The 26959-nt window shown below is 43.0% G+C and overlaps 1 protein-coding gene across 1 annotated transcript in view; it reads left to right on the top strand.

The window, feature by feature from the left end:
• Nucleotides 1-26959, top strand: part of GAP43 (growth associated protein 43) — a 58037-nt gene that overhangs the window by 6289 nt on the left and 24789 nt on the right. The window contains exon 2 of the mRNA XM_036392278.2: nucleotides 24066-24693. Within this exon, the coding sequence (XP_036248171.1) occupies nucleotides 24066-24693 (628 nt within the window). The remainder of the gene's footprint in view (nucleotides 1-24065; nucleotides 24694-26959) is intronic.

The raw sequence follows: 26959 nt of genomic DNA, 5'->3' as shown, positions 1-26959 counted from the left end.
AAAAAAAAAAAAAAAGGATTCAGAAGCCCTGAACTGAGAGATGCTTTAGACAGGCAAAGCTCTGCTTTATCCATCCTCAGTCACTCCTGCAGTGCTAGGATGTTTATTAGCCCCTTGAGCTCCTTCAACACAAACCATTGATTTTCTTCTCAGACCAAGGCTTTATTACAATGGACCAGAGCCTGAGAGCTGGGCTAAAAACTTAGTTTTCTCCCTGCTATTCACCGGAGTGATAGCTCCTCCCCGACCACCACAGTGATCCCGCCCACAATATGTGTATGGGGTGAAGGAATAGTGTAATGAAAATAGTGATTTGTTTTTAATACAGCAAAAGGAATTTGTGCTTTTGGAGTTACACTGCTCCTGCTGTCCCCGCCTGTTATTCATTCTGTCTCCTCTTCCCATCTGTTCTGCTCCTTGCCTTCCCCCTGCTCCCTTGACCACACAGTACTTCTGCTGGCAGCATCAGCCATTACCACCAGGGTCTGGCTCCCTTCACCTTTCCTAGCACTGGTATTTGAAGGAGAACTGGGTTCCTTCTTTGTGCTCCAGTTGCTTTTGTATCTGCTTCAGTTCTCCACTTGGGCAGAGTTGCAGCTGACACAGATGAGCATCCCTAGACAGAGACAGCAAGTGGTGCATCTTCACTTCTCACCTTCCTGTTGGCTCAGGTAAAAGGTTCCCCAGCCACAGCAGAAGCTGGGAAGGGTGTGGCTGGAACAGGAGCAATGCGTGCAGTACAAACTGGTGTCAGCATTCCTGCTTTCCGGATGGTTCATGCTCCTTCCAGGCTTGTCCCTTGGCTTCTAATGCTGCTGTTGGGTGGCAGGCTGTGCTACAGCTGTCTTGTTGGCCCAAGACAGGATGTCCTGAATCTGCCAAACAGGGATGGTTGGCATTTATGTCTCAAAAGGGGAGCCAGGATGTACTTACAGTCTCTTAAATTATGGCCAATAAATGTCAGTCCTGTTCATTACTCATCTTGCAGCTGAAGTTTCTTGAATTAATTCCAGCCATAATCACAGTATATCCCTATTTATAGAAGCTGGGACATCTCACAATATTTAGGCATTCTCTCTGGAGGATACACCTTTCTGTAAGAGCTGATAATTAGTAAAGCTAAAGGGCTCCAAAAGAATATCATTTACTTGGTTTGAATGCCCCTAAAATTCAGGAGTGCAAGGGAGTGTGTTTTGATCTGAACCCCACTCTGAAGCTAGTTTTATTCCACCCTTCCCAAAATTGCCTAGAAGTGCTACTGTGCTTTCAGGAACTTCAGGTTATTTATGAATTGGGATGATTGCTAATAATTGGTAATGTACAGAATAATTTACATTTCCGATTATTCTTATAACTGTTAAGACTTATCAATTAGTATTCAGTTCATCAGACTATTGAGTGGAGTCTAATCCATTTATTTTATTAACAGCATCCAATGACCTTATAAATCTGCAATGTTAAGTACTCCAGGGTGTGCAGGTTGGGCACCATGGTACTATGGTATGCTCTTTTGCAGAAAAGGCCAGTCATTTATATTAATTCAGATTGAAACCAGCAGGATGTAAACCACAATGGTTTTGAGCTGACCATTGCTCGCCTTGTGTCATTTCACCTTCTGTCTGCCCACAGCTTTAGGAGTAAAGCATTCAGTGGTGGATTTATAAATAATTTAACAAAAAGTCATCTAGGTTTGGAAGGGTAGACGTAAAGAAACAGGTGTCAGTTGCTGATTTGCTGACAGTAAAATTGCAGCCCTTTGGTTTCATGTAAGAGTGGAATCCACTGCTGGAAATCACCTGCTGAGCAAATGCAAGGAGGGCATCAACTGCTCGGCTGTGCCTGAGAGGAGTGGTGAAGCTGGGAGGCAGTACTGGAATGATGGGGAGCTGAGGCAGAGCGGCTTTTAGAAGCTGGACCAAAAGTTTACCCCCTGCAGGGACACTTCAGTGTGTTCCTTAGAACTGTGAACTTTCACTTCACCTAGTCTCAACATTTTAATTCTTAGCTTGTTATGTTGGAGAAGTCAGACTGGCAGCTTGCAACAGCCTGGATTGCACAGGCTATGATTCTGTCAGAATGGAGACTTTGCCTGATAAAAGATGAAATGATGTGGTTTTAACCCTTCCTATTTACATTTCCTCTGGAAAACCCAAGAGAATTTCAAGTCCTACATAGAATTCTGAAGACTGACAACTATAGCAGAAAATTGATGCTTAATGTTGATTGTTAAAATTGATAGGTATGCAACCAGTCCTGCCTAAAGCACAGCACTGGCAAATGGCCTTTCCCTTGTATCCTAAATTCCACTCAGAATACCAGCTAGAAGAGATAAAAGCCTAAGGAAAGGGCAAATGGAGCAAGGAAAGAAAATATCTCCTTCCAAAATAACAGAAGAACTGAAGCCAGCTGAAATCTCCATGAAGTAAACAGAAGTTGGATAAGTTCCAGAGAAAAGTTAGCAAAGTTAAGATGTGAAACAATACTTGAAGCTGACTGTTATATGGTAAAACTGGATATGCAGCAAAAAGAACCCTCCATTATGATGCCAGTGTACAAGATTTTGTAGCAGATGAAGAAAAAAAAAAAAAAAAGACAAATTAATGAAAAATGACCCAAATGGCTCATAGGAACTCTTACAGTTAATTCTTACTTCTATTCATTGTCTTCTTGCTTTGAGTGGTATGATTCCACAAATCAGGAAGAGATACCATAAGACAATGCCTTATCTTGTAGAATTTAATTACTTTTTAATCAGGGTGTGACTGCTAAGTGGAGTCTAAAATGCCTCACAGTATTTTACCATTGTTCTGAACTGAGAAATAAGGGATTGTTCTAAACTGAAGTACGTTCTTAGAGATGTCTGTCACAGGCTGTAGAACTTTAGACCTTCCTTCCTTTCTAAGTGTGGAGGTGTCTAAAGCTCTCACACAATTATACTTAAAACTGTAATGTCCCCATAACATTCATAAGCTCTTTTCTGGCATGCCTAGATGATCCTTTTATAACCCATAATCAACTCGATACACAGACAAAATAATAATTGAGCCAGAGCAAGAGAGTGAAATAATATCATCCTGACTCTCTGTTTATGGTGCTCATGGAGAGGAGAGGAGAGGAGAGCTGTGATTGAAGCTTTACATCCAGCATTGTCAAGAGGGCCAAAGCATTTTATGCTAATTTTGCAGATCTTCAGTAATGTGATCAGCTGCAAGTTGAGGGCTAGAAGAGGTAACAGGAGCCACAAAGGAGGAAGATCAGGATCTAGGAAAAGGGCAGAACAAATCAGGATGTACTGATGTAAGATGGCTCTTTCAAGTCATCCTAGCTTATTTACAAAGGTGAGGGAAGCAATCTCTGTACCATAAGCTTTGAATGCTTTGAAGACCCATGAGGCCTGGATGAGGTGTCAGAAGGCTGAAAACAAGCAGAAGATAAGAAATTGCAGCCTACCCAGGTTAACTTCATTCCTGGAGAAAAAAAAAATGGTGGAAATAATCAAATAAAGGAGATTATTAGGAGCCAGCACAGATCTGTCAAGAACAGATCATGTCAAACTAATTTAGCTTTCTTCTGTAACAAGCCTTGTGGATACAGAGGAAGTAGTTGTCATACCTTGTCATTTGTAAGGATTTTGACATTATCTCACAGTCTTTTATCATAAATGAAGCAAAGAAACATGTTCCAAAGGAAGGCATTACAGCAGGGATGCAGAACTGGTGTAGATAATTTTACTCAATGAGCAATTCTCTCTGATTTCCTGTTGAAACGGAAGACTATTGAGCAGGTTGCCACAAGCTTGTGCTGTGGCCCGCTGGTGCTTCATATTTTCATTAACCAACATTGTACTTTATAGTATAATTTTAACCTGGGTAACTGTCTAGAGGAAGTGTTTTATAAAATCTGAAGATGGCATAAACCAGCTGTGGTGAGCTGGGGGAAACTGCTGTAATTCAACAAAAGCTTGTCAGACCAGGGACCTGGTTTGAACATCAGAGTGAATATGAAGTGCCTTCCATGGGAATGATTAATAAATTGCAGCCAGTTCTACATGAGACACCACAGGGTGTCCTACAGGAAGACAGAGAGGGTCTCTAGAGGACCACAAGTTCAGTGTTAGGCTAGAACATCATCCTGTTGCCAGGAAGTGGAACACCATTTTACCAGGCTGTGCAAGTGGGAGCACAGGCTGTCAGACACATCTCATAAGCCTTCAGCTCTGATGTACACATGTAGGACTCAGCTAAAATGTCCTGCCTTAGTTTTGTACTGCACTCTGAGGAAGTGTGGTCCAATGAGAGGATATAGACTGGGATAGTAAGAATTGCTTGAGGTAAAAGGAGAAACAATTGAAATAATTAGGGTTGTTTAACCTAAAAGGAATAAGGCCAAGAGTGGTCCAGATGCTAGCCTGGCAAGTGAAAAAAAAACAGAAGTAATCTGTTCCCACTGCCCATGATGTATAAAAATAGGAGTAATGGTCTTTAATGGTTAGTCCAAAAAGATTGTGATGCACTGTGATATATTGCGTAAACTATAGCAGCTTCAATCACCGAAGGGCTGCAGGAAGTACCTCTGGACCAGAGGATGGACTAAATGACCTCTTGTGCTCCTTAAACACTATTTCATATGATTATTATCAAATATTCACTGAAGCAGAACCTGGACCCAGTCTGTCCTCTTGCAGGACTTTGTTTAACCAGTAGGATATAAAGTGCTATTTACTTTTGTATGCTCTCTCTCTCTGGCCTGATGATTATTTAATTCTTCAGTGGAAAAAGCCAAGGAGCTTATGCAGGAAAAGCTAGGAGCAGTCTTTTGTAGGAGGGAGGTAAGACTTGAGGTCTTTTCAGGTACAGTAGAGATTGGATCAACATCTTCCATAATTAAGGGAAGCTGTATGTCCACTGAGATACTGAATAAATAGTTATTTACTACATGCTGTCAGAGAGGAACAGAGTTTTTTCTTTTCAGTACGGGGGTTCAGGGCTTGGATCCAAACCAGAAGATACCTCCCCAATAACCAGAGCAAGATGCCCAAATCCAGACTGTTTAGATGTCACTCTGTCTTCAGCATTTGTTATAGCGAGGTTCTAAAGGCATTCACTGAGGTGCCCAGTTCTACCCATATTTTCTAGTGGACTTTAGGCTGTGGTTTCAGCAAGACATCTCAACTTTTTCCTTGGCTTAGCTCCAACATCCGTCTCCTGAACACAAACATCTGCTGGAACTCCACACCGATGTGCCCTGTTCATCATCTTCACGGGAGAATTATTACAAGGGATTTATCAATTGGTGGCTTCTTCTACCTGGCTGACATGAATTGTCGCAAAGCATTTGTATGGCAGTCACTCAGAAATTCCCAACCAGAGTGCTGTACTCCTGCTAGAAGTCACCTTCAGTGCTTAATCCCCTCTGCTGCCATTAGAGCTATTGTTGCATGGAAATATAGAGGAGCTAAAGCTGATCTGTGGTATCTTCCAGTATCTCATGCTAAATCTGTATAACCCTTAGGAAGATATCCTTTGTTTATTCCCGAGTCTTTTCACAACACAAGAGAGGGAACAAGACACCCTGCCTATAGTCAGGATTACCCAGCTTTGGGGAGATGAGATAAATTGCAATAGTCAAAGACAATCTTTTCATCTACATCAAACTTTGCTGGGCTTTTCCTGTTTGGACAAGAATTTTCTTGGTAGGGGTCTTCTTCAAATAGACACTGTGGATTTTTAATCTATTTGTCTGATGAGATTAGAGGAATAAAGCTTTGAAAGTGCAAAGAATTTTGCAACCATTTAATAGGTAACAGTTGCACCTTTATAATACAAAGGAGGAGAATGTTATGATTTCAAATGATGAAATTTCCTATTTTCTCCCTTTTTAGTTTACATTTAAAAGAAAAGATTAAACACCTTTATTAAGCATATATTTAGTTTTCAAAGTCAAACACTTAGTATACAGAAAATTAATTAAAAGGGTTGCCTATCCATCTTTAATTTGTCTTCTCTCATGAATAGACATAAAAATGTAGTTCTTAATTATAAGATCAAACACTGGTACCTTTTTTTCAATAGGACCCCTGTCTCATTCAGTGCACAGAATGGAATGCACTTAGGTACTGAATGAGTTTTGCCATAAACAAAGCTGATTTCTATAGGTCTCCTGTTTCATTTACTGACAGTGATGAAGGTTATATATTGAATTGGGCAGGGGGCTGTTCAAAAACAGAAGAATGGTCTCGTATTTTGGCAATTGAATACTGCCCTGAAGAATTAGGCTTTTTCCTGCCTCTTGTCACAATTTCCTATGTGATATGAAAAGGCCACGAAAATGAGGTTTTCCACGGGTGGCCACTAATTGGTGTGTTCTCATTTTCTGGATTCTCAGTTTGAGACACCTGGGGTCTGACTTGCAGAAGTGCAGAGCTGTTATTGTATGGAGGTTTGCTGTCAACACACACTGAGCTGGGGAAATACTAATCTGAGGCATCACCAAATGGGGACCCAAAATTTGTCATTGTTCTGGCCGTTTTGGCCTTAGCCTCTTTTTGTTTGATTTTAGTGTCTGTAAAATAGAGATAACAACCCCACCTATCTCCCTGGCAGAATATCCATTAAGGCCTGTGAAGCAATGAGATATTGTGGCAAAATAGCAACACAGAAAAAGACCGTGAGGAAATCAGTATTCTGAATTCAGTGATGGGTTTGAATGGCGTGTGGCAAATAAGGCACTTTGCTGTGCTTGAAATTAGGATAACAGGAAAATACTGAATTGCTCACTCTGTGAGCTCTTTCCTTTGTAGTAGCTGAGGTGAGGGACAGTTTCAAGGAAAAAAAAGATACAATAAGGACTATTAAAAGGCATCTGCAGGAGGAGGTCAAAGTGAGGTTTCAGAGGTAGTCTCCATTTTACATTTTCTGCTTCTGCCTTTAACATGTGCCCAGAAAGATGCTTGTAAGACAGGCTTTTTATGTAATAGATAAGTCCCATTGCCTTTGACTTGTACCTGTGAATGGTGGGTTGCAAAATAATTGGGGAAAAAATGGGCCAAAGCTGTTATCACTGAAACTAGTACTACACTTTTCATTGATATTTGAGGTAAAATCCTTAAAAGATCAGTCCTGGAACAGTCTTGTTATTACTCCATTTGCATGTGAGGAAACCGAGACACAGAAGAAAGTGGAATAATCTACTGCAGTAATTCTGCCTGTTTTCTCTTTATACAACCAATAGCTTTTAAACTAGTATTCACACCCCTTCTGAATGAATTAATCTAGAAAGGACAGAAAAAGGATAGGTTTGTTCCTCTCTTCTTCCACTCCCTTCTTTTCACCAGGAATAAATTGATTAATAGAGATAATTTGTTTGCTTTATTTGCTAGTCTTTTTGTTTGTTTGTTTTTTTGTTGTTGGTTTTTTGGGGTTTTTTTGTTGTTTTTTGTTTGGTTTTTTGTTTGTTTGTTTGGGTTTTTTGTTGTTGTTTTTGTTGTGTCTGTGGGGTGGAACATGTTTCTGCCTATGGCACTTTCTGGGAGGATCTCATAAGGTAGAACTGGCCCTGAAGTAGTGGAAGCAAGCAGGCCCATGCTATCATAGGTCCTGTATTCTGAGCTTGTGCTGTGCTTATGAATTTGTGGGTTGTTGCCCTGGCGGATCTCCAGGTGGGGAGATTGTGCTCACAACAGGGTCTGGATCATAAGCTCCACACCAGGATGCACCTAAGAAAGAGATCAGAGCCTTCAAATTGCACTTAACAGGGAGTCTGAGAAGAGGTAAGAACCGTGGTGGTACACTGTCATACACTTTTATTGATGAGAGCCTTCTCCAAATCTGAATATGGTGTTGCTGTTGTGGAGACCATGAATACTTGTATTGCCTTTCTCAGATCTCTGGTTTGTAAGATGAGACACAATTTTCTGGTCAGGCATAGGCGGGGATTTTTTCCTACCATGCCTACATATGATAGCTGCTGCTGAGCTGTTGTGTTGCCTCCTAAGCCTCTGTGTCCATGAATTATCTCCAGAAGAAAGTTACTTCTCCAACGGGTGCACAAAGTACTGGTGCAGAGCTGACAGTCAAGACAGAGTGATCAGAAGAGATTTCATGGAGGCAGTGTAGGTGGCCAAAAGAGAAGGTCTTGTTTGTGGGTCCTGCTGCCACTTAAGAATGGAAGTGGAGAGGCTGTCAGTGTAGGGAAGAAATAGACCATCTTGCCAAGTGTAAATGTGGTTGTCTCTCTGCACCAAACCTGATGCATATTTGCCAGGAAGGCAGTGGAAATGTAGACCTTGTGTTAGCTTTTGTGAGATGGTGGGGATTTTATAGTCCCTACTATTCCCAAAGCAGATGGGATTTTAGGCTAACCTTGCTGTAACACTTTTGGAAATGTGCACTGCTACAGCACACAAATGGAGGGGTGGCAGAAAAGGCATTGGACTACATCAGGAGATAGATTTGTTGGAAGTATCTGTGATTGTGGGACTTCTCTGGCTTCTTATCCCTCTAGAAGGAGAAGCACTGAGGACAGCAGATAATACTGTAACTTGTAAGCACCTGTCCTGGAACTGAAGGGGCCTTACCAAGCTAAGGTCAGCCTTCCCATCTCACAAAATGCAGTAAGTGGCCCCACTGGCAAGGATTGCTTGTTTCTGTTCCATGGTTCTGAACTATCCCTGCGGAGGGCAAAATGTGCTTCTTGTTGCTCTGCCTCATTATATCCAACCAGTTCCATCTTTCACATATGATTCATTTTCTCTTAGCTTCATGCAGTATGGTATCATCGATGCTGATATCCTCAACCTGTAATTTTTCAACTTCTCTTAGATACGTGCCTCCAAACTCTTGCTGTCAGGTGCAGCAGACAGCGGAGGATGCTGAGTACCTCAGAGGGGTACCATACCAAGCAGTTCTGCTATTTGGAAATCCATTTGTGAAAGCTGAGCAGTACAGAAATGTCTGGAGAAGTTAATCAGAATTGGAGATAGGCCCAGTTTTTTTAAAAACCACAAGCTTCAAGTACTGGTGTAAACAGAAGGTCATTTTACTGCCAGTGGCAGTGAAATAGTGCTCAGTTATACAGAGCATGGAAAGTGCTAAACAGGATTTCTGCCTTTCCTTTGCTCCACTTCTATCAACGCCCTGTGCTTCTGCCCTGCAGCAGCCCTGCTATTCCAGCTCTGATGTTTCAGGGTAGCTACAGAGCAGACAAAAACTAGGCAAGGGTATAGCTGATCCTTTGAACAAAGTAATTCTCTGTTCAGTAGCTTTTTTGTACATATTAAATGATTAAATCTTTAGGGGGCTTTCCCCTGATGCAGTAATTGTGCATTCATTAAATTGCCAGATATGATGTACTTTCTATTAATTCATTTTTTGCTAAGAAAAAACCTTCATTTTTCACTGATAATCCTGCTTCACCTAATTCAAGAATGGACAACTTGTGGCTTTGGACTCAGAGGCAGATACTGAGTGATTGACATATGACTCCCACAATGGAATCCCAGAATCATTTAGGTTGGAAAGGACCTTTGAGATTCTGGAGTCCAGCCTTTGTCTGAACAGGACCTTGTCAACTAAACCATGGCACTGAGTGCCACATCCAGTCACTTCTTGATCACCTCCAGGGTTGGTGACTCCACCACCTCTCTGGACAGCCCATTCCAATGCATGGCATCCCTTTCTGTGAAGAAATTCCTCCTCCTGTCAAACCTGAACCTCCCTTGGTGCAGCTTGAGGTTATGAAGATATGTTGTAATCCTGCCAGCACACTGCTGATGTTACAAGTTCTTCTTTATCCATATCTCCATGTGGGAGGAAGCCCCCAGTGGCTTCTGAGGCCACCAGCTTCCTACCAGCTCTGGGACTCAGCTGGGCACCCAGCCTCATCCCATCCCACACTGGATGCTGACACCCTGGGGGGCCATTGCTTGTTTCTGCCTGGCTGCTGCTTGTTGAGAAATCCCACACCTTGCCTAAGGGTTCTGGTGAGGCGCTTGACACCTCTTGGACATTTAAAATTGTTCTGGGTTTTTTTGTGTTTGTTGTAAGATGTTGATGAAACCAAGAGGTTTGAACTCCCATGATGTAGTTAATTACATTTTAGAAAGTGAAATCTGGGTAAAAGTTGAATCATACCACATTAATGGGAGTGGAAATAGATTTTGACTTCAGCTGTAGTATGAGCTAATATATGTGTGAGAAAGACCATGGAGAAATTATGTTAGAAGAAAGTTAATAAAGATGCTAAGGCAAATATAAAAAAAGCCAAGCCAGCACTGGAAATGTAATTGACTGTGCAACCTCAGTATGATCATCTCTTCTGAATGCATTTCAGTACACTTCTAATGAGAAGAACACATTTTTCTTTTCAGGGATTCTGACTATATTCAGGTCACAGAATGGACAGTGCTCACTTAATGAGCAGTTATTCAATATTTTGAATTCTCAAATAAGTCAGTGTGTGACTCCCACAACTTTGCTTAATAGTGTTCAAACCTGGCTCTGAAATCAGAAATACTAATTCTCTCCTGAGCTGTCTTGTGATTCTGAGCACGTACCTGATATCACTTAGTAAATCTTTGCAACACCCATGTGAGATAACTCTGTTTTTGCAGGTGGACAGCTGAGGCATGAAGAGTTTGGTCAGCAGGGTACCCTAGTTTTATGTCCAGAATTTCAGAAACAGAGGGCCTGACCTTTATTCATAGTTTTTGTTTTCAGTTGCACATATCTGAAAACATCTCCCATTACTGTCAGCTGCAGATCTGAGTGCTCGGCACTGCTCCAAATCAGACTCAAGGTGTCTGAAGTCAGCTACTCAGAGATGCAGAACTTATCACTTGGAATGACCCCATGAAAAGCATGGGCCAGGGTAACAGAGGAATCAGGAGCAATGGTGGGGCAGAGTGTAGGACAGCCATCTGTTAGCTGCCCTTACCCTGGGATCCTCTGTTTTGCTTTGCCAAACTTCTCCCTCCTGCGTTTTAACTTTCAACTTCCAACTGCAAAAACTAGGACCAAGATTTTAGTGTAATCCCTTTATACCCTCAAGTTTCCTAAACTCCAAATATCCAGATTTCCTACTAAGGCTTTAAGTCTTCTTTAAGCTACTTTGTTTTACTTTTCAATCTCACAGCAGATATTTACAAGCCTTTTTCCAAACAGTGGCAGAGTGGTATTAGGTAATTTACAGAACTGCCCTAACAAATAAGATTTATATAGGCAGGAGCCTAGCAGGATTTTCAGAGAGCCTTGGTGCCTAATTTGCACTGGTTTCAAAAGGATTAAGGCAATGAGGCATTTGTTAAGATCCCACCATTCGTTCCTTAAAACCTGGCCCTTTAATTCTTCTTTGAATCAAATTTATAGGGAACCGCTAGAGCTAAAGCATAGGAATGTATACTAAAATGTTAATAATTTGTGGTAAAGTTCTGTGAGAGTACAATCTGTAAAGCAGGCATCTTGGGGGAATGTGTTATATTTTCTTCAGGCTTCAAAATAATTGCTTCTTCCACCAAAGGAAATTACGTATAGAAACTTTTTTCTCTGCTTTGCACTGAAATCAAAGTGTTAGTCACCTGAAAGCCCCAGCAGGTGCAATCCTACATGAGTATCCTCAGATATTCTAAGGATCAGGCAGATTCAGAAAACTTAATGGCTGGTTTGACAGAGTACAGCAAGTGTTTGTACATTCATAACTCATTCTTTCTGGAAAGGATCAAATGAGTCTTGTTGAATTTAATCTGTTTGAAAGTATTCTCTATTTAGGATTAATTTCTGATTTAATTTCAGTAGGATTTAATGAATTCAATTATGCAGACTGACTTCAGGCAGTGTCTTTGTTGCAATTTGCTCACTTACTCCACTATGTTTATACATATGTGTATGTTTAGACATGCAGTTGGTGATAGTTGTACCATATAATTTCCTCCCCCTGACTGGGAAGGAGGGAAAAGAAAGAGTTACCAAAAAAGAAAAGTAAGAAATGAAAAAAAAAAAAAAGAAAAGAAACCACTACACTCCTGGGCTAAAATTTTAGATAGATAATCATTCACTGTGATGGAATTGGCATGATTTTTGCATTGTTTCTATTTTCCTAACAGAGGGACTGGTTAATATGAAAAGTATAGTACAAGAAGTGACATGACCTGGCCATGTAATATAGACATTTGCATGCCATAATCTGGGTTTTTTAGCAGATCTATGAGTTGCTTGACTCCAAAGATGTGCCTTATGAACAATTTGGTATTTTTATTGTGAAAGGGTCGATAAATTGATCTGGCAAGAACCAACCTTATTCTGTGACTTCCTGAAGAAGCAGAATAATGACTTTCTACCAAAAAATAACACTATATTTAGGTGGTGCTAGGGGAAAATAAGCTGGCTGCTGTAGTATCTGAATTGGTTTTCCTCTGTAAATCAGTGTGCTCCCTATGCCCTTTCAACACACTCCCATTGTCATGTCTCCCATTGCTTGTTTCATTGCTTCCTTTCCAACACCACAAGGGATATCCATCCCAAGGATGTGGAAATAATAATGGTTGTCAGTGTTATAAATCCTTATACATTTGGTTTTTCTTAGTGTGAGCACCTCTTCCTTTATCTGCAAGGAAGAATGATAGGAGCTCTGATTGAAACTCTTGGACAACCACTGATGAGGGTTTGACATTCTTCTATTTCCTCTTACTTTTCTTGGCTGTTCCAGCTGCTTCACATCCTTAGAAAACTCCTAAAAGTGCTGAATGGTATTTGAAGGGAACTGACAGGAAATGGAGCAGTCAGACTCAGGACAGTGTTAGCAATCCAACCTGTGTGGTTTGCTAATTATCTATAGGACATGGCCATTCATAAGTTCCTTTAAGCTTTTTCTCCATTTCTTTTTCCCCAAGTGCTTAGCTATTTTCAGCTCCACCTATTTTAATGGCTGCAGCTTTTCCTTCTGCCTTTGGGAATGTGATCCACACATTGATTTATTTTGAGCTATATTGCTAATTACTATTTTTGTAAGTATAGTGTTTCATTATTCATTAAAGCTGGGGAGACATTTTAGTAATTTCTAAGTAGAACAAATGTAAATTCAGTAATCAAGTAAGATCTCTGGTTAGGGTTTAAGAGGGCTAGGAGGAGTGATCTGACAAAGGAGCTGGTATGACAACTGAGAGCTACTGATATATGAAGGAGTGTTACTAAGAAAGCAGAAACAAACTAATGTTGGCATGGACAAGATGCAGGGGCTGGCTGAAATGCTGGGAGGAATTCTTTAGTTCGCTGAAGGAATAAACTGCCACAGGAACCCAGAGTGTCATTTTCTGGGGCAAATATCCAAAGACTGGTGAAAACCACTCCTGCAGGGTGGATGAACAAAATCAGCCATGCTGCACTGTACAGGGAGGGTCTACAGGACCCTGGAGATTTTCAGTTGTTTCCTGTTTAGTGTGTGACAAAGCCACTCCATGTGACCTGGCCCTTACTGAGAGAAGAGGAAACACTGTCCATTTTCTGGTGTTAGATCAACTGTTCAAGCTTCCCAGTGCTTTCTATCTGGCTTTGCATGGATTCCTGAGGGAAGAAGGTTCCTATTCCAGAAACCCATAAGTCCTTCCTAGGATGAAAAATCTCTTTCCATATCCCACCTGCATCAGAGCAGAAAAACGTGGAAGTAGCTCTGTGCACTCTGCCTGCCCAGCCATCCTTGGAGTTCTTATCAGGGTCCCCTTTCCCTCAGCTTCTCTGCCACGGGGCCTCTGAGTAAAGCCCCCCACAGGCTGAGCTCCAGGGGTTTCTGGATGTAGAGTGCAGTTCTGCTGCAGATGCACCAGTTGCAGAGTCATCTGAACTGTGTGCCTGGGGAAAAGACATCATGATATGCAGTTCTTTGAGGCTACTGGCGTGCTTCCTGACTAAAGGATGGAAAAAAAAACAAACTAGGAGACCTTACAACCAGATACTAAATACTCATTGAAGCCCTTTTTTAATAACAACTTTAAAATGGGAAGCCCAGGCAGTGAAAAAATTGAAATAAATAACAGTTGTCTTGCAGCAGGAAGACTAGAAGATCTGGATGACTATTTAAATGTGCCTGTGATATACTAGCCCTTATAAGTGGTGGATCCAAAGACTTTTTCCAAGGGCTTTTTCCCTAGCACATCTATTCAACATGTCCCTTTGGCCGGGGGGCTTTATAGCACTAAAATAGCAGGGTCCACAAAGGGGTTTTTGGAGCAGGCACTGCAGGCTTGCCTCCCCCTCCCTCCTTTTCAATAGGGTTGAATACAGTAAAGGAGCAAAGGAGGAAACAAAATGGCTCAAAGCCACATAAGCATTTCCCATAGCTCAGTGCCAGGGTCTAGAAGAAGCGACTAAGCCCTGGAGTTACTGAGTCTTGTGTTCAGGATCTCCCCAGTCAAAACCATGCCTGTACTCTGGTGACAAGCCACCTGAAGAGGGGAGAGAGGAGAGGGGTACGGCACAACATTATGCCCTTGGGACTGTGCCACTCAAGAGTGACAGCTGCAATCAGAGGCCTGCTTGATCAGTTTTACAGACCTTGGGAAGCACTGGAGTTACACAAACTGGCCATGGTCTCTGGCAGTCAAGCCCAGATGCTTGTGTGAAAGAAGCTGTGTCATATACATCCCTCTGGAGACCTTTTCAGGTTCTGGCAGACCTGAAAAGCCCCCTTTAAGAATGTTCTCATTCTGCACTGACAGGAGGAAGTAGATAAGAGCATGGCTTAAATATTGTGCAATGCTTTACTGAGCTACATCCATTTGAGGTTCTTGCAGCACTAAAAATACTAATTTAATTATGTTCAGAGTCCTTCTGGAACTTAACAATGTCTCCATTTGTAAGTTGTTTGGTGCGTGGACCACAGAGATCTTGTAAAAATTATCCCTAGCAAAATGTCTCTGGAATCAATGAAATGAAACTCCACTTTCATCATCTGACTTTGCTTTTGATACTGGACTTCAAATAAGATTACTGTACAACCGTTAATCAGTTAATAAGTTGGAATATAAGAATAGAAAAAGTAGATCTGGGTCTTCTCACATTTTCTGTGAGTCAGCAGTATATAAGAACTAGTAGTGGGACCAGTGACCTGTCTCCTGTATTTGGCATCTTAAAAGTAGGTCTAACTCTTCCTTTTCTCACCTGTAGCAGTGCCTAAGCAGGGAGGAGATATGGATATCTCTTCTTCTCTGCTTCTACTTTAAACATGTATGAGAAATGAACAGTAAATGTAGGCCAAGAATAATTTCACATCAGGTTTTCTGTAAGGTCCCTGGCATCCAAGAGCTAGAGTGGCTGTGAAGAATTCAGATTCATAAGACAGGTCCATGTCTTACCCACTGCTTGTGGTGAACTCATACACAGGTTGTCACAACAGTCTTATCAGAAACCTTGTGGAAGATCTGTGGGGCAAATATCAACACCAGTGCCACTGAAGTAAAAGTCAGTGGAGAAAAAGGCCAGGGCAAGCCAGAGTCCGCATAAGGGCAATCTCTGGGTCAGTCAAGTTCCAATGGGCATGAAGATCCACAACACAAATCAATAAACTGAGCTTCCATGAAGATCAGATCCAGACTCAACACCCTCATTCTCTGCCTTCCAGCAGTTAGGCTGATATCCTGTCCTAGTGAAACTGAGGCTGGTGTTAACAGGGTCAGGAAATCCCATGGAGGAAGAAGCAGAGCCAGTAGGGCTACTCCTGGCTGGTTAGGGAGAGGCCATGCCAGTGAGATCTGTTGAATCCATCAGAACCAGAAGCTGACAAAAGGCCAGATGCCCCAGTGAGGAGATAGAGTCTCTACCGATAGGTAGAAGCCTTCACAATGGATTGCTGCACCTTGGGGATATAATGTCATGATACATATGGAGCTCAGCTCTGCAGCAGGGTTGGGGGATTGCTCTATTTGGAACTAAAGCTGAAGAGGCTATGGGAGAGGATATCTTAGGCAGAGCTGTTTTAAAGCCAGTTTATCAAATTGTGTAGATCTACAACTCTGGTCTTTTGGGTTTTGCTAAGAGCAACTCTGATTTTTCAAAAGGTTGTATGGTGCTCCTCAGGGAATGAGGAAGCTGTTGGCTAAAAGTGATGCTTGGGGCTAGGCTCTCTTTCAAGACTGGAAAAACAAAAGGCAAAGGTCTGACCAATAGGTTAATGGAACAGTAAGAAAAGCAGTACTTACTTTACTGGCCTTGCTAGATCCCGATCAAAAATTCTGTTTTTGCTTTCTTCATCTCACCCTGTAATTTCAGCTGGGATACACACCTTTGTCCCTGCTGAAGTTTAATTGCTGTGTGTAACTGAAGGCACAGGTGGCAGCCACAGTGTTTCACTCCAGCTATAGCTGCAGTTCAAGAGAAGAAACACCTTTTCTTCTTCATGCAGGTGCTCAGTATAAAGCAGTGGTGGTGTCACAAAGGGCAAGTCCTGCCTGACTAACCTAGTAGTTTTCTGTGATGGAGTGACTACTCCAGTGAGCAGGGGAAGGGTACAGATGTCACCATTTGGACTACTGCAAGGTCTTTAACATGGTCCCCAATGACATCCTTCTCTCTAAACTGGAGAGATTGATTTGATGGGAGATCTCTTCGGTAGGTGAGGAATTGGTTGGACAGTTACCTCCAGACGGTAGTGGTCAACAGCTTGAAGCCCCTGTAGACACTGATGACAAGTGGTGACCTTTAAGGGTCTATATGGGGACCAGTGCTATTTAATGTCTTCCTCAGTGACAGAGACAGTGGGATCAAGTGCACCATCAGCATATTTGCAGACCACACCAAGCTGAGTGCTGTCGACAGGCCTGAAGGATGGGATGCCCTGTGTTGCCATGGAGGGAGTGGGGTAGGAGCAGGACATAAGCTTCTGCTTCCTGTGGAGGTCATTCTGGAGACCTTGTATAAGCCTGGACTCTGGGGAATCTCAGCAGCTGTCTGCCCAAGATCTCAGGGGAGCAAGTCTGAGCAGGAAATTAGCCTCTGTGCCCTGTGTGCAGCTAGATCAGAAGTAAATATGTCCAGCTCTCACAGGGGCAGGCACTCTGAGCCACCAGAGGCTATATAACAATTCCCTAAAAAATTTTGTGGAGTCCAAATCCAAAAAAAAAGGGGGAAAAAGAGACTGGGAGACAAAAGGTAGGGAGGGAGAGACATTGATAATTCTTGGTTTCATTACCCGGTCATGGTCAGCAGATATGGATTCAGAGTCTGAAGGTGCTACTTCAAAATAGTCCACATAGCATCAACTATCCTTGCCCAAACTGCCCCAAACCCAACCAAACAAACCACATAGTCTGAGCTTAATAAGGTAAAATTTCTCTTTAGTCCAGTGACATGCAAGCTTGCATTTCTATCTAAGCACATCTGCATCAAAAATAATCTGTTCTTTGAATGGACTTTTCTAATCAAATCATAGTTCAAGGGACATTTACCACCTGGTCCTTCTGCTGAAATTCTTCAATCTACTATTTTGGTAGTAGATTTACACTGTCAGCTTGGATACCTTCCTGCTTCCTTTCTAGGCTTTGATCCCTTGATTTGAATGCCTGCTGACTGGTTCCTTCTGGAGTGACACAAGTATTTCCCTCCAGAAAGGAGACTAGACATAACTGACAGTACAGTATGCACCAGGATCCAACCTCAAACAAGAGCACAGATGTTGATTGTGCCGAACACTCAAGACCTTTTGACACAGTCCCCACAGACCTTGTGCCCTGGACTGGCACACCCCAGGGTATACACACACCCTTGGCATGAACTATAAAAGCATCACCTTCTCAAGTTCCAGCCCAGTCCTGTCTCTGACATTCTGGGTCCTTTAAATTGAAAGATGAGTGAGTGCAGTCTGTGCCCCACAACCACCAAAGTGCTCCATAGAGCCTAGACCAGACCCAAGGCAAGTGTTTTCCCCTATGAGCTTCTCTGCTCCACAACCATGGAGCTTCTCTGCTCCATGAACATCATCCTGAACATCATCCACTTTGTGTCCCCTTCAGGGGCAAGGCTCTGCTTTTTTTTACCCAGCCTGCAAAGGCAACATAAGCAGTGGTGAGTGCCTTTTTCCATTTAACTGCTGGAGCTGTTGGAGCTTCAGGGTGGTAGAGGACACTGTGGTTGACCACCAGCTTAAGAGAAATAGGGTGACAAACAGAAGGGAGAGTCATGAAACAGGTGAGGAGAGTATGGATTTATTGAGAAGGCTCACTAGAAATACCTAAATAGGTCTAGCTTTGGTTGTCTTCTACCTCTCTTTGCAGCCACTGTACATGAGTGAATAACATGCATCCATCTGGCCAGCCTGTCATCTTATTTTAATCTAGGCACCATAAAATAGAGGGGAATTTTCCTACATATGGGAGGATCTTGTAGAGGAAAGGGTGGAAACCCCATTGTTAGAGGATTTGAAACTGGAGAGCTGAAACCCTGCTAGTTATACCCTGGGAAACAATCCTGCATAGGCCTTCAGAGGGATGAATTAACCTTTTCTTTCTCAAGGGTGTTTTACCCACCATCACTATAGTCATCCTAGGAGAATAAAGGAACTCTATTTGTTTCCTCCCCTTGAACACAGGTTGTGCTGACAGGTGCCATCCTCTAGCCAGGTGTCTTCACACCATTTAACTGGGTTTAAAAAGCTGTTCTGTGTGCTAAATTGCTTCCTCACTTCCCAAAGCGTGAAAGCCTTTTCTCTCTTTCACGTGTCCACGCTTTGCTCCTTCTGGGGAGACAGCTGGTCGTTTTTTTGAATACATTCTGCTCCTTAAATGCCGTCTCTGAGACAAATCAGGTCATAGGGAGCCAGGCCCGTGAAAAACACTGAGGTCACTCAATCCTGGGAAATCACTGGGAGTTGGATGCCTAAATTTCTTTGTGAGTCTAGGCCCAAGTGGCCTTGAGTAACATCAGTAAGAACATACATAGTCAAGAAGAGAACATGAGCCGAGATGCATCTTAACCCCACAAATAGCTCAGGTGCTTGGGTGATTCAGCACTAGTTCACCTAAATAACTGAAAGAAAGGTTTCCACATGTACTTTAGCACAGGTGTCGTGAGAAAAGAATGACTTTGGGCCCTTACTCCTTTGCGTGGAGAACACAGTTGTTTGTTTTGTTTTGTTTTGTTTTCCCAATAATAATCAGATATCATATTTCCCTTGGGTAAAATGGGTAAAGTGTGTTATTGATAAGTGTCAATGGTCCTATGGATGTCCAGGCTCTGGCCAGTATTGATGCCTTCTCTGGTGAAAGGTGTGTAAGTCCTAAATCTGGCCTCTCAGCACATTGTTTTCAAAATACTGGGAGATGGCCACACGTATCAAAGGGCTCTGGAATTTGGTGTCATTTTGAAGAGGAGCTCCTAAGTAAGGAAAGAAAGAAGCAGGATACCAGGCTGAACATATAGCATAGCTATAGCATAAAGCAACCTAATGGTAGGATGCACGTTAAGGAGGTTGATACATGCTTTATATTGGAGGGCAGAGAAAACACCAAGAAAAGGAAAGTTAGAGAGACAAGCAGAGGAAGCTGTGTAATATTCAAACACCTTTCAGTGAAACAGTAAGTTCTTTCTTGGTCTCTTCACCCCAGCATTCAGAACACAAAACAATATGATTATTTTTTCCAAGGAACGGCAATGAGGTACACCATGAGAGACAAGTGGACTAATAGCAAGCAAGGACCAAAGCACTCAGTCCTCTCATTTCTTTGCCTATATGTGGCTGCAAACATGTGGAACATCTAGAAAACACCTAGGTTCTCCATTTCTCCTTTCCTGAAACACCAGCACAGGAGACATTTAAAAGGGTCTGGAGGTTATGGTAATACTTCCTTATTTCTTTGCCATAATTTGACACCGTCCCCCCCTCCCCCACAATAAGTTGTGAATTTGGAGATGGAAGGTGTAAAAGCGGACAGAGATTAGAAATCTGCTTGTCATGGCCCCAGGAAATTTCTACATTCCTGGTACCTGAGAACTAACCTCTGCCCTATCTGTGATTTAACATTAATTTCTTATCTCCTACTCTCTCACGTACGTGATAGCAAGGAAATTCTCACTTACAGGAACAGTCTGCATGGGAAGGGATGTCCTAGAAACCTGAAGGTGTGGCAGAGAAGCAGATGGGGATGGTGAGAGGATCATCCCTCTAGAACTGGGAAGATGCTGTGGGTTGTGTAAAAGGAGACATAAATGTATGCTTCATAAAGGCAGAGTTTTGCACAGTGGCTTCATTGGGTATGTGAGGATGGTCTAAATGAAAAAAATGGACATGTTTGACTATGTCCTTTTATAGATCCATTTAGCTCTTCATCCACCTGCCTCAGTGATACCATTTTGCCTTTACAGGATCTGTGATTTATTTAAAACTAAATGAAACAGAGGACAGTTGCTCTGTGTAAAATGGCAATACATTGCATGTACCCTAACAGTATCATGAATATATCAGTATTAAGTATTAGTATGAGTTTACTCTACAAATAGACTTGTAAATGAAGGGGAGGGAGGTGATGGAATACTAATATCTGAAACCTATCCCTACCAGACCTGGTTCCTGGCTGAGAACTCTAGATTCCATGCAAACACTAGTAATAAGAGTCACTTTATTCTAGTCACAATACTACAGACAAGATGTCATGAATGCTTGGGAGATAGATAAGACAGACAGATTTCTTGTTTTCCACTGAGATGGTTTTGAATGCATCCTGGCAGGGCTGACTCACCCTTTTAGCTTTCCAAGGAAGACAAATTGCTTTCCAGGAGCTTCTGCTGTATACAGGTTATTTTTGAGCGCTTCCTTAATTAAGGTTTATCTGCTGTGCACATAATCCACAGATGAAACACCCCTGGGGCTTTTTTTTTGTGTGAACAGAAGTTTCCCCCTGAACAACCTGTTTCTTACCCAACTCATTGTTACACAACATGACACACATACTTTATGGATACCATGTCCTACCCTAGAAGTAGCTGCAGGGAAGTAGCTTGAAAAAAAAGTAATTTCAAATGCCTGGGATGCTTTACTGGGGAAGGACTGAATAGAAACAGGATTCCTGAGGGCCACAGTTGGCAAAGACAAACCATTAGTACATTTCTTTCATCCAGGATCTTGAACTCCACCTCTTCCCTGGTCTCATGTTTCTTATCTTTTGTAGCTGAAATTATGCTGAAAGCACCCTACTGGAAATACATTTTGCAGTTGCACAACTTGGGATCTGGCAAGGACTCAGTTGGATGCCATCCCAACTGGGAGAAGAGGACAATGGTGTCACTGGAATAGCAAAGGAGCTTTTTAGCTCTGCTATGCTGTAGGTGCAGGTGGGAGGTTTTGGTCTGATGTCCCCGGAGAGAAGTGCTCTCCCATCCTCTGCCAGGTCAGGGGCTGACAGGGATACAGGGCCACCCCTGTGCCTCACTATGCCCTGGGCCCTGGTTGCAGGGGAAGGAGATAAACCTTTACAGGGCTGCATAGCCTGGGTAACAGAGCAGCTCCTCTGGAGTCAGAAAGTCAGGCATGCAGCAGTCCATGACCTGCAATAGTTGTCTTGGTTGCTGTAGGAGGTATGTGGGATGTGAGAGCAGCAAGGCCAGTGGCAAGAAAGATCTCCCTTCAGTCCAGGGATTAACAATCCTGCCACATTCACTAATGGTTTCACAGGAATCAGGCGTGGGGACTGGACCCTAAAGGCTTTGTAGCTATGTCTAAATTGTCTTTCCAGTCCCCCAGTCTTGCTGCTGTTTGAGACTAGCCTCAATCCTTGGGGAGAAGAAGTCAAAGCTACAGCATTTAAGTGTCCCACAGTTCTCTGAAGGAGTACCAGTCTATTTTCATGTTGCTGTGGCTACGGTGTAATGCTGGCATATCCAAGATCTTCTTAAACCAGCTAGTTCAAGTATTAGCAGTTAGGTTGCCACAGCAACACAGGATTTACTTCAAGATGCAAAACTTGTCTAAGGAACAGGATGGATGATGTGTGGAGCTCTGCACTATCTGGCTGATTTAAACATACTTCCAATTTGGTTCCACCTCCTTGTGCTGAAGTCGGCTGAAAAGCTTACCCAGATGCTGAATAACAGTGTTGAGACAGCTATGCAAGACACATGAATGGCTGCAGCCTGCTGCTGCCTGTATTGTCTTTGCATGTAACCATCACCTGCTCTCTGACAAGCTGAGAGAAACATGAAAAGGCCACTTTCCATACTGTGACATTTAATGCTCTTGAGGAGGTGTAGACATAATGCTCACCCTTGTGATTGGTGCAACAACCATTTTGTCCCTGGATGTGATCAGGAGCAGAAAAACTCCTTGAGCAGAATTCCGTGTATTAATGCCATTTACATATTCATTCACCTTTGCCTTTTTCACCCCCTACATAAGCATCCTGTGCCCCTCCCATATCACTTCCTGCTGTGTACAGGCCCATCCACATCCCTGCACAGCTGTGTAGGGTGGCTCTTTTCCTTGATGATTTGGGGCTGCACACTCCTTGGCCACCATACCCACTTAAGGCATGATGGGCACCAATGCTCGGGTGAGGGATCTGTGCTCAGTGGGGACCCAGAGGAGCATAGTGGGTACCACCTCTGGCATGGCAGTGGACACCAGATTTGTTCCCTGGCTGAGCATCACTCCCATATGTACTGGGCCCTGCTTTGTGCTGTGGAAATGATCACTTCCAGTCTGTTTCCCAGGAACTGCTGCTGCTGTGGCCCCTCTTCTTTCCCCCTTTCCACAGTCATGATGTTTCCAGTGGCACACTTGCACACTGCAGTGGCTTCTTCTCCCTTCTTCCTGCCACTCTTTTACTGAACGTGTTTGTAGGTTGTCCCCTCTCTCTTCTGGTCTGGAGCCTTTCCCCAGATGGCACATCCCAGTTGCAATGGTCAAAGGAGTAATTCCCACTTCCCACGCAGGAGTAAATGCTTCTGTCTTTCCCAGTCAGCTTGTTTTCTTTGTTTTGTGACCTGAGCCAGTGATGGAAACCAGGTGCAGACAGCAAAGAGGCCAGCGGCTCTGCTTCCAAGTAGGTCTTTTGAATGCTTCCCAATGGGACTATTAATAGAACAGTGTCCTTTCATCAATATGCTGCTGAGCTGTTACTTGCCCAAGGCCTGCTAAATTACTGGGGGTCTGTCCTGTAGATTCATGTATATTATGGTCTGTCCTGTAGATTCAGTGAAGGTTTATAAGCTGAGCATTATCTCTCTGCAGCAGACCAGTGTGAGGCACAGGCTCTGTTTTGGTCCCATTTAAGACTTTAATGCACGATTTAAGTCTAAGAAACACAGGGAATGCCTGTTCTTTGTTGTAAGGCTGAATTCCCCCCAATAGTTACAGAAATAATAATAGCTGAAATTGGAAAGAGTGATAATAATCTGCCCATTAATCCTTCAGTGAAACCACAGAGTGGAGAGCAAAGGCAGAGCACTTGGAGCGCTTGCAGGCAGGGCGTTGGTGAGGAGTACATCCTGTGAATATCCCTGTGTGTCTGACAGCATGGAGCTGCAGCAGGGTGAGCAGCAATCCCATTCTCTGCTGGCAATCCCAGCCAAAAAGCTATAAAAGACAAAGTACTTGGTGTCATTAGAGTCACACACCTGCGAAACAAGGTGTCATTAAAAAGAAACACTGACTTGAAAGCAGAGGTGGGTTTGGAAGGACTGCGAAAATCTCCCTCAGGAGAGTTTTTTGAAAATGAGTAGGGGAAAAAAATTGGTATATTTCAAAATGAATGGGAAAATAAATCATGGGAATAGAGACAAGCCAGCTGGTGAAAACCTTTCCACACAGCCAAGATGGTCTCAGCATTGCTGACAGAGATGATGAGGTGCTTTAAATTTCTTTTACAAACCTCTGTCTGGAGGTTTGGCTGGAGACCTATGTTGGTCCAGCCTGAGGGTGAAATTAGGGCCACCTGGCTCCAAACCCATACCAAATGGAAAGGCTGTTTTGAAACTTTTCACTGGTTAGCAGGAAAGTGTGATATTCTCAATAAAATTAGAGCATCTGGTACACCTGTAGAAATCTTAATTTATCTCCCTCTTTTCTCCTCTGCCCTCCTCCCTTGTTCTTCAAAGGTTGAAAAAAATGAGGACGGAGACCAAAAGATTGAGCAAGATGGCATCAAACCAGAAGATAAAGCTCATAAGGCAGCCACCAAAATCCAGGCCAGCTTCCGCGGACACATAACGAGGAAAAAGCTCAAGGGGGAGAAGAAGGGAGATGCCCCAGCATCTGAGACTGATGCCGCCGACAAGAAGGAGGAAGGCCCTGCTGGTGGAGCGGCCGAGAACAAAGAAAGCGAGGCTCCTGCTGCCACAGAAGCAGGCGCTGCTGACAGTGCCCAGCAGGAGGAGGGCAGCAAAGACAGCAGCGCGCCAGTGGAGGAGAAAAAAGGAGACGGAGCCGCCGACACGGGCTCAGAGCAGCCAGCCCCACAGGCTGCCACTCCCGCTGCCTCCTCAGAGGAAAAGACCGCTGCTGCCGCTGCCCCCGAAAGGGAAAGTGCCACTAAAGCTTCCACTGATAACTCGCCGTCCTTGAAGGCTGACGAAGCCCAAGACAAAGAGGAGCCTAAACAAGCCGACGTGCCTGCTGCTGACACCACTGCCACCACCACCCCTGCCGCAGAGGATGCTACTGCCAAGGCAACAGCGCAACCCCAAATGGAGACAGTGGAGAGCAGCCAAACCGAAGAGAAGACAGGTGAGTGGTGCCTCGCTAGGGAATGGGCCTCTCCAGAAATGGATACCTCCCTCGGTCTCCTGGGAGCAAGAGCTGGTGTGGGGACTAGATTAAGAATTAACGAGGGAATCCCCTGGCTAGTGTTTTGGGGTGCGGGAGATGAATTTCTTGCTTAACACCCTCTTTCTTGCTTCCAGTCAGCTTTTGGAAATACTGCAGCTCCTGCTGAGGTTCCTGTTCCTCTAGATGGAGGTGCCATCAGCCCTTTTTCCCATGGCAGCAGGAGAGTGTCTGCCAGCTGGGAGGCATGGAGGGAGAGCTCCCCAAGCTCTGCATATGCTAAAGATAGTGATGAACCTTTTCAGTCACACTAGCACAGACAGCTCCAGTGGGGCAAATTGGCCAGGTCATTGGAGGCTTCCAATTTTAGCTGAAAATCTCACAAGACAAAAGCTCTCTCATACTTTAGGAGCCCTTGCTGGTGGGATGGTCATGAAGTCAAAAGGGTCTTTCTTCCATCTGCTTCCATCTGTATGGATGAGATGCTCAGTACAACCACATCCTAATCAGGAACATCTTATCAGCAGTGCTTATAGTTTCATTCACACCCATACTTGTAGGGTTTCTACTGCATTCTACTTGGAGTGCCCCATGCCATGCAAGCTTGCATCAAGCTTTTAGACGTGTCAGCTAATTCAGGCAGGGGTAGCAAGAGAATCAGATAGGGAAAGGAAAGATTAAGGGCCCTGGCAGCTCAGTAAGTGAGGGGAGAAGAGAGGAAGAAGTCCCCTAGGAGGTGAAGAAGTCCTCTAGAGAGGAGAAGTCACTCTAGGAGACGTTTGCAATTCCTCACTGTTGACCAAGTGCAAGTCTGCTTAACCAGTTCCCCTGGGAAGGGGTGAAGAGTTTTGAGAGGCGAAAGTGGACATTTTTTGACAAACGTATGACACTTAAAAGCCATAAAGAGGATTTATTATAAATTGTGATACTGAGCTGAGTAGAAAATGAATCAAAGATCTGAGGATATTTTCCTCTCTTGTTCTTGACCTTTCTTATTTTATAAAAGAAATAGAACATAAACAAAAAAAGAAAAGATAACATTGGAGGTAGGCTCTGCATGAAACTCAGTTAAGAGGCAGTACCAAGCAAAACTGGCCTTCATGTTTATGAACTACTCTGTTGTACAGGGCAGCCTGCATTCATTAGCTTGTTGGAGAAAAATGTTGCATACCACCTTGATGGTCATAAACAGCCTGATGTAAATTCTAGAGAGCCTCGGCAACCAGTCTTGTACTTACAGATGTTCCTCCATAATTTCATTTGGACCACTACTCTTCCACAGATTGCACCTCCCACTCTCCAAGTAGGCTTCCAAGCCTTGTAGCTAACCTGGGGCTTCAGGCAAGTCTATTCCTACTCAACAAAAGTGGACAGATAGGGAAGAACAGATATACAAAAATACAAATACTGGGAAAGGAACTAATGCAGGACATTTGTGATTTAAGGAATAGGCAAGGGGAGCAGCCTTCAAGAGCATGAGTCTGAACTGATTGTACATAACTACAAAGGGTTGCTGGTTTTACTTCTCCTTATTTAGAAGTTTCTAGAAATAAGCCTTGAAATTGAATTGTCTAGGTTTGCTTTTTCTTGTCCAAGTCTCCAGTCCTTTGTTCTTACTTTATATGATGAGTTAGGTGGCAACATAAATGTGTTTAGTGATTAGTGAAATGTAAGTTGCTATGTTGCATGCTGTACTTGTCTTAGTTTTATACTTGGGCAAAGGTATAAACAACAATGGCAAGAATAGGGCAGTGTGAATCGGTGTTTTGTGGTCCACTGTACACAGGATAATAAATGCTAATTCCCTGTTATTTAATACCTAGGATGCCTTTTTCCTAAGCAATAATGATTCTGCTTTAAATTGATATTCCATTTTTATTTAGATTAATCTGCTCTAATGGAGGGAGGTAGGAAATTTATAGTAGCAAGCTATTTGATTTTAATTTTCATTTATTTTGACTGTTTTGAAAAAATAGTGGAACTCATGGAAAAATAGTTTATTTCCACACAATATTCTGAATCATTTTCAGATATCCTCCCCATGCTCTTGTTGGTCTTAACATCATTTAAAGTGGCCAACCATTCATGGACACATCATTTGAAGTGGCCATTTAAAATGCACAATTTAATATGCATTTGCACGTGATACTATCACTTATGTAAACATCTAGCCAACAGAGGAAGCTAGAAAATCTACAATCAAATATATATTTAAAAATGAGTTTTC

The sequence above is a fragment of the Molothrus ater genome, chromosome 2, assembly GCF_012460135.2.
Source record: "Molothrus ater isolate BHLD 08-10-18 breed brown headed cowbird chromosome 2, BPBGC_Mater_1.1, whole genome shotgun sequence".
Classification (NCBI taxonomy): domain Eukaryota; kingdom Metazoa; phylum Chordata; class Aves; order Passeriformes; family Icteridae; genus Molothrus; species Molothrus ater.
The sequence above is the reverse complement of the archived record's forward strand: the minus strand, read 5'-3'. Positions and strand labels throughout refer to the sequence as shown.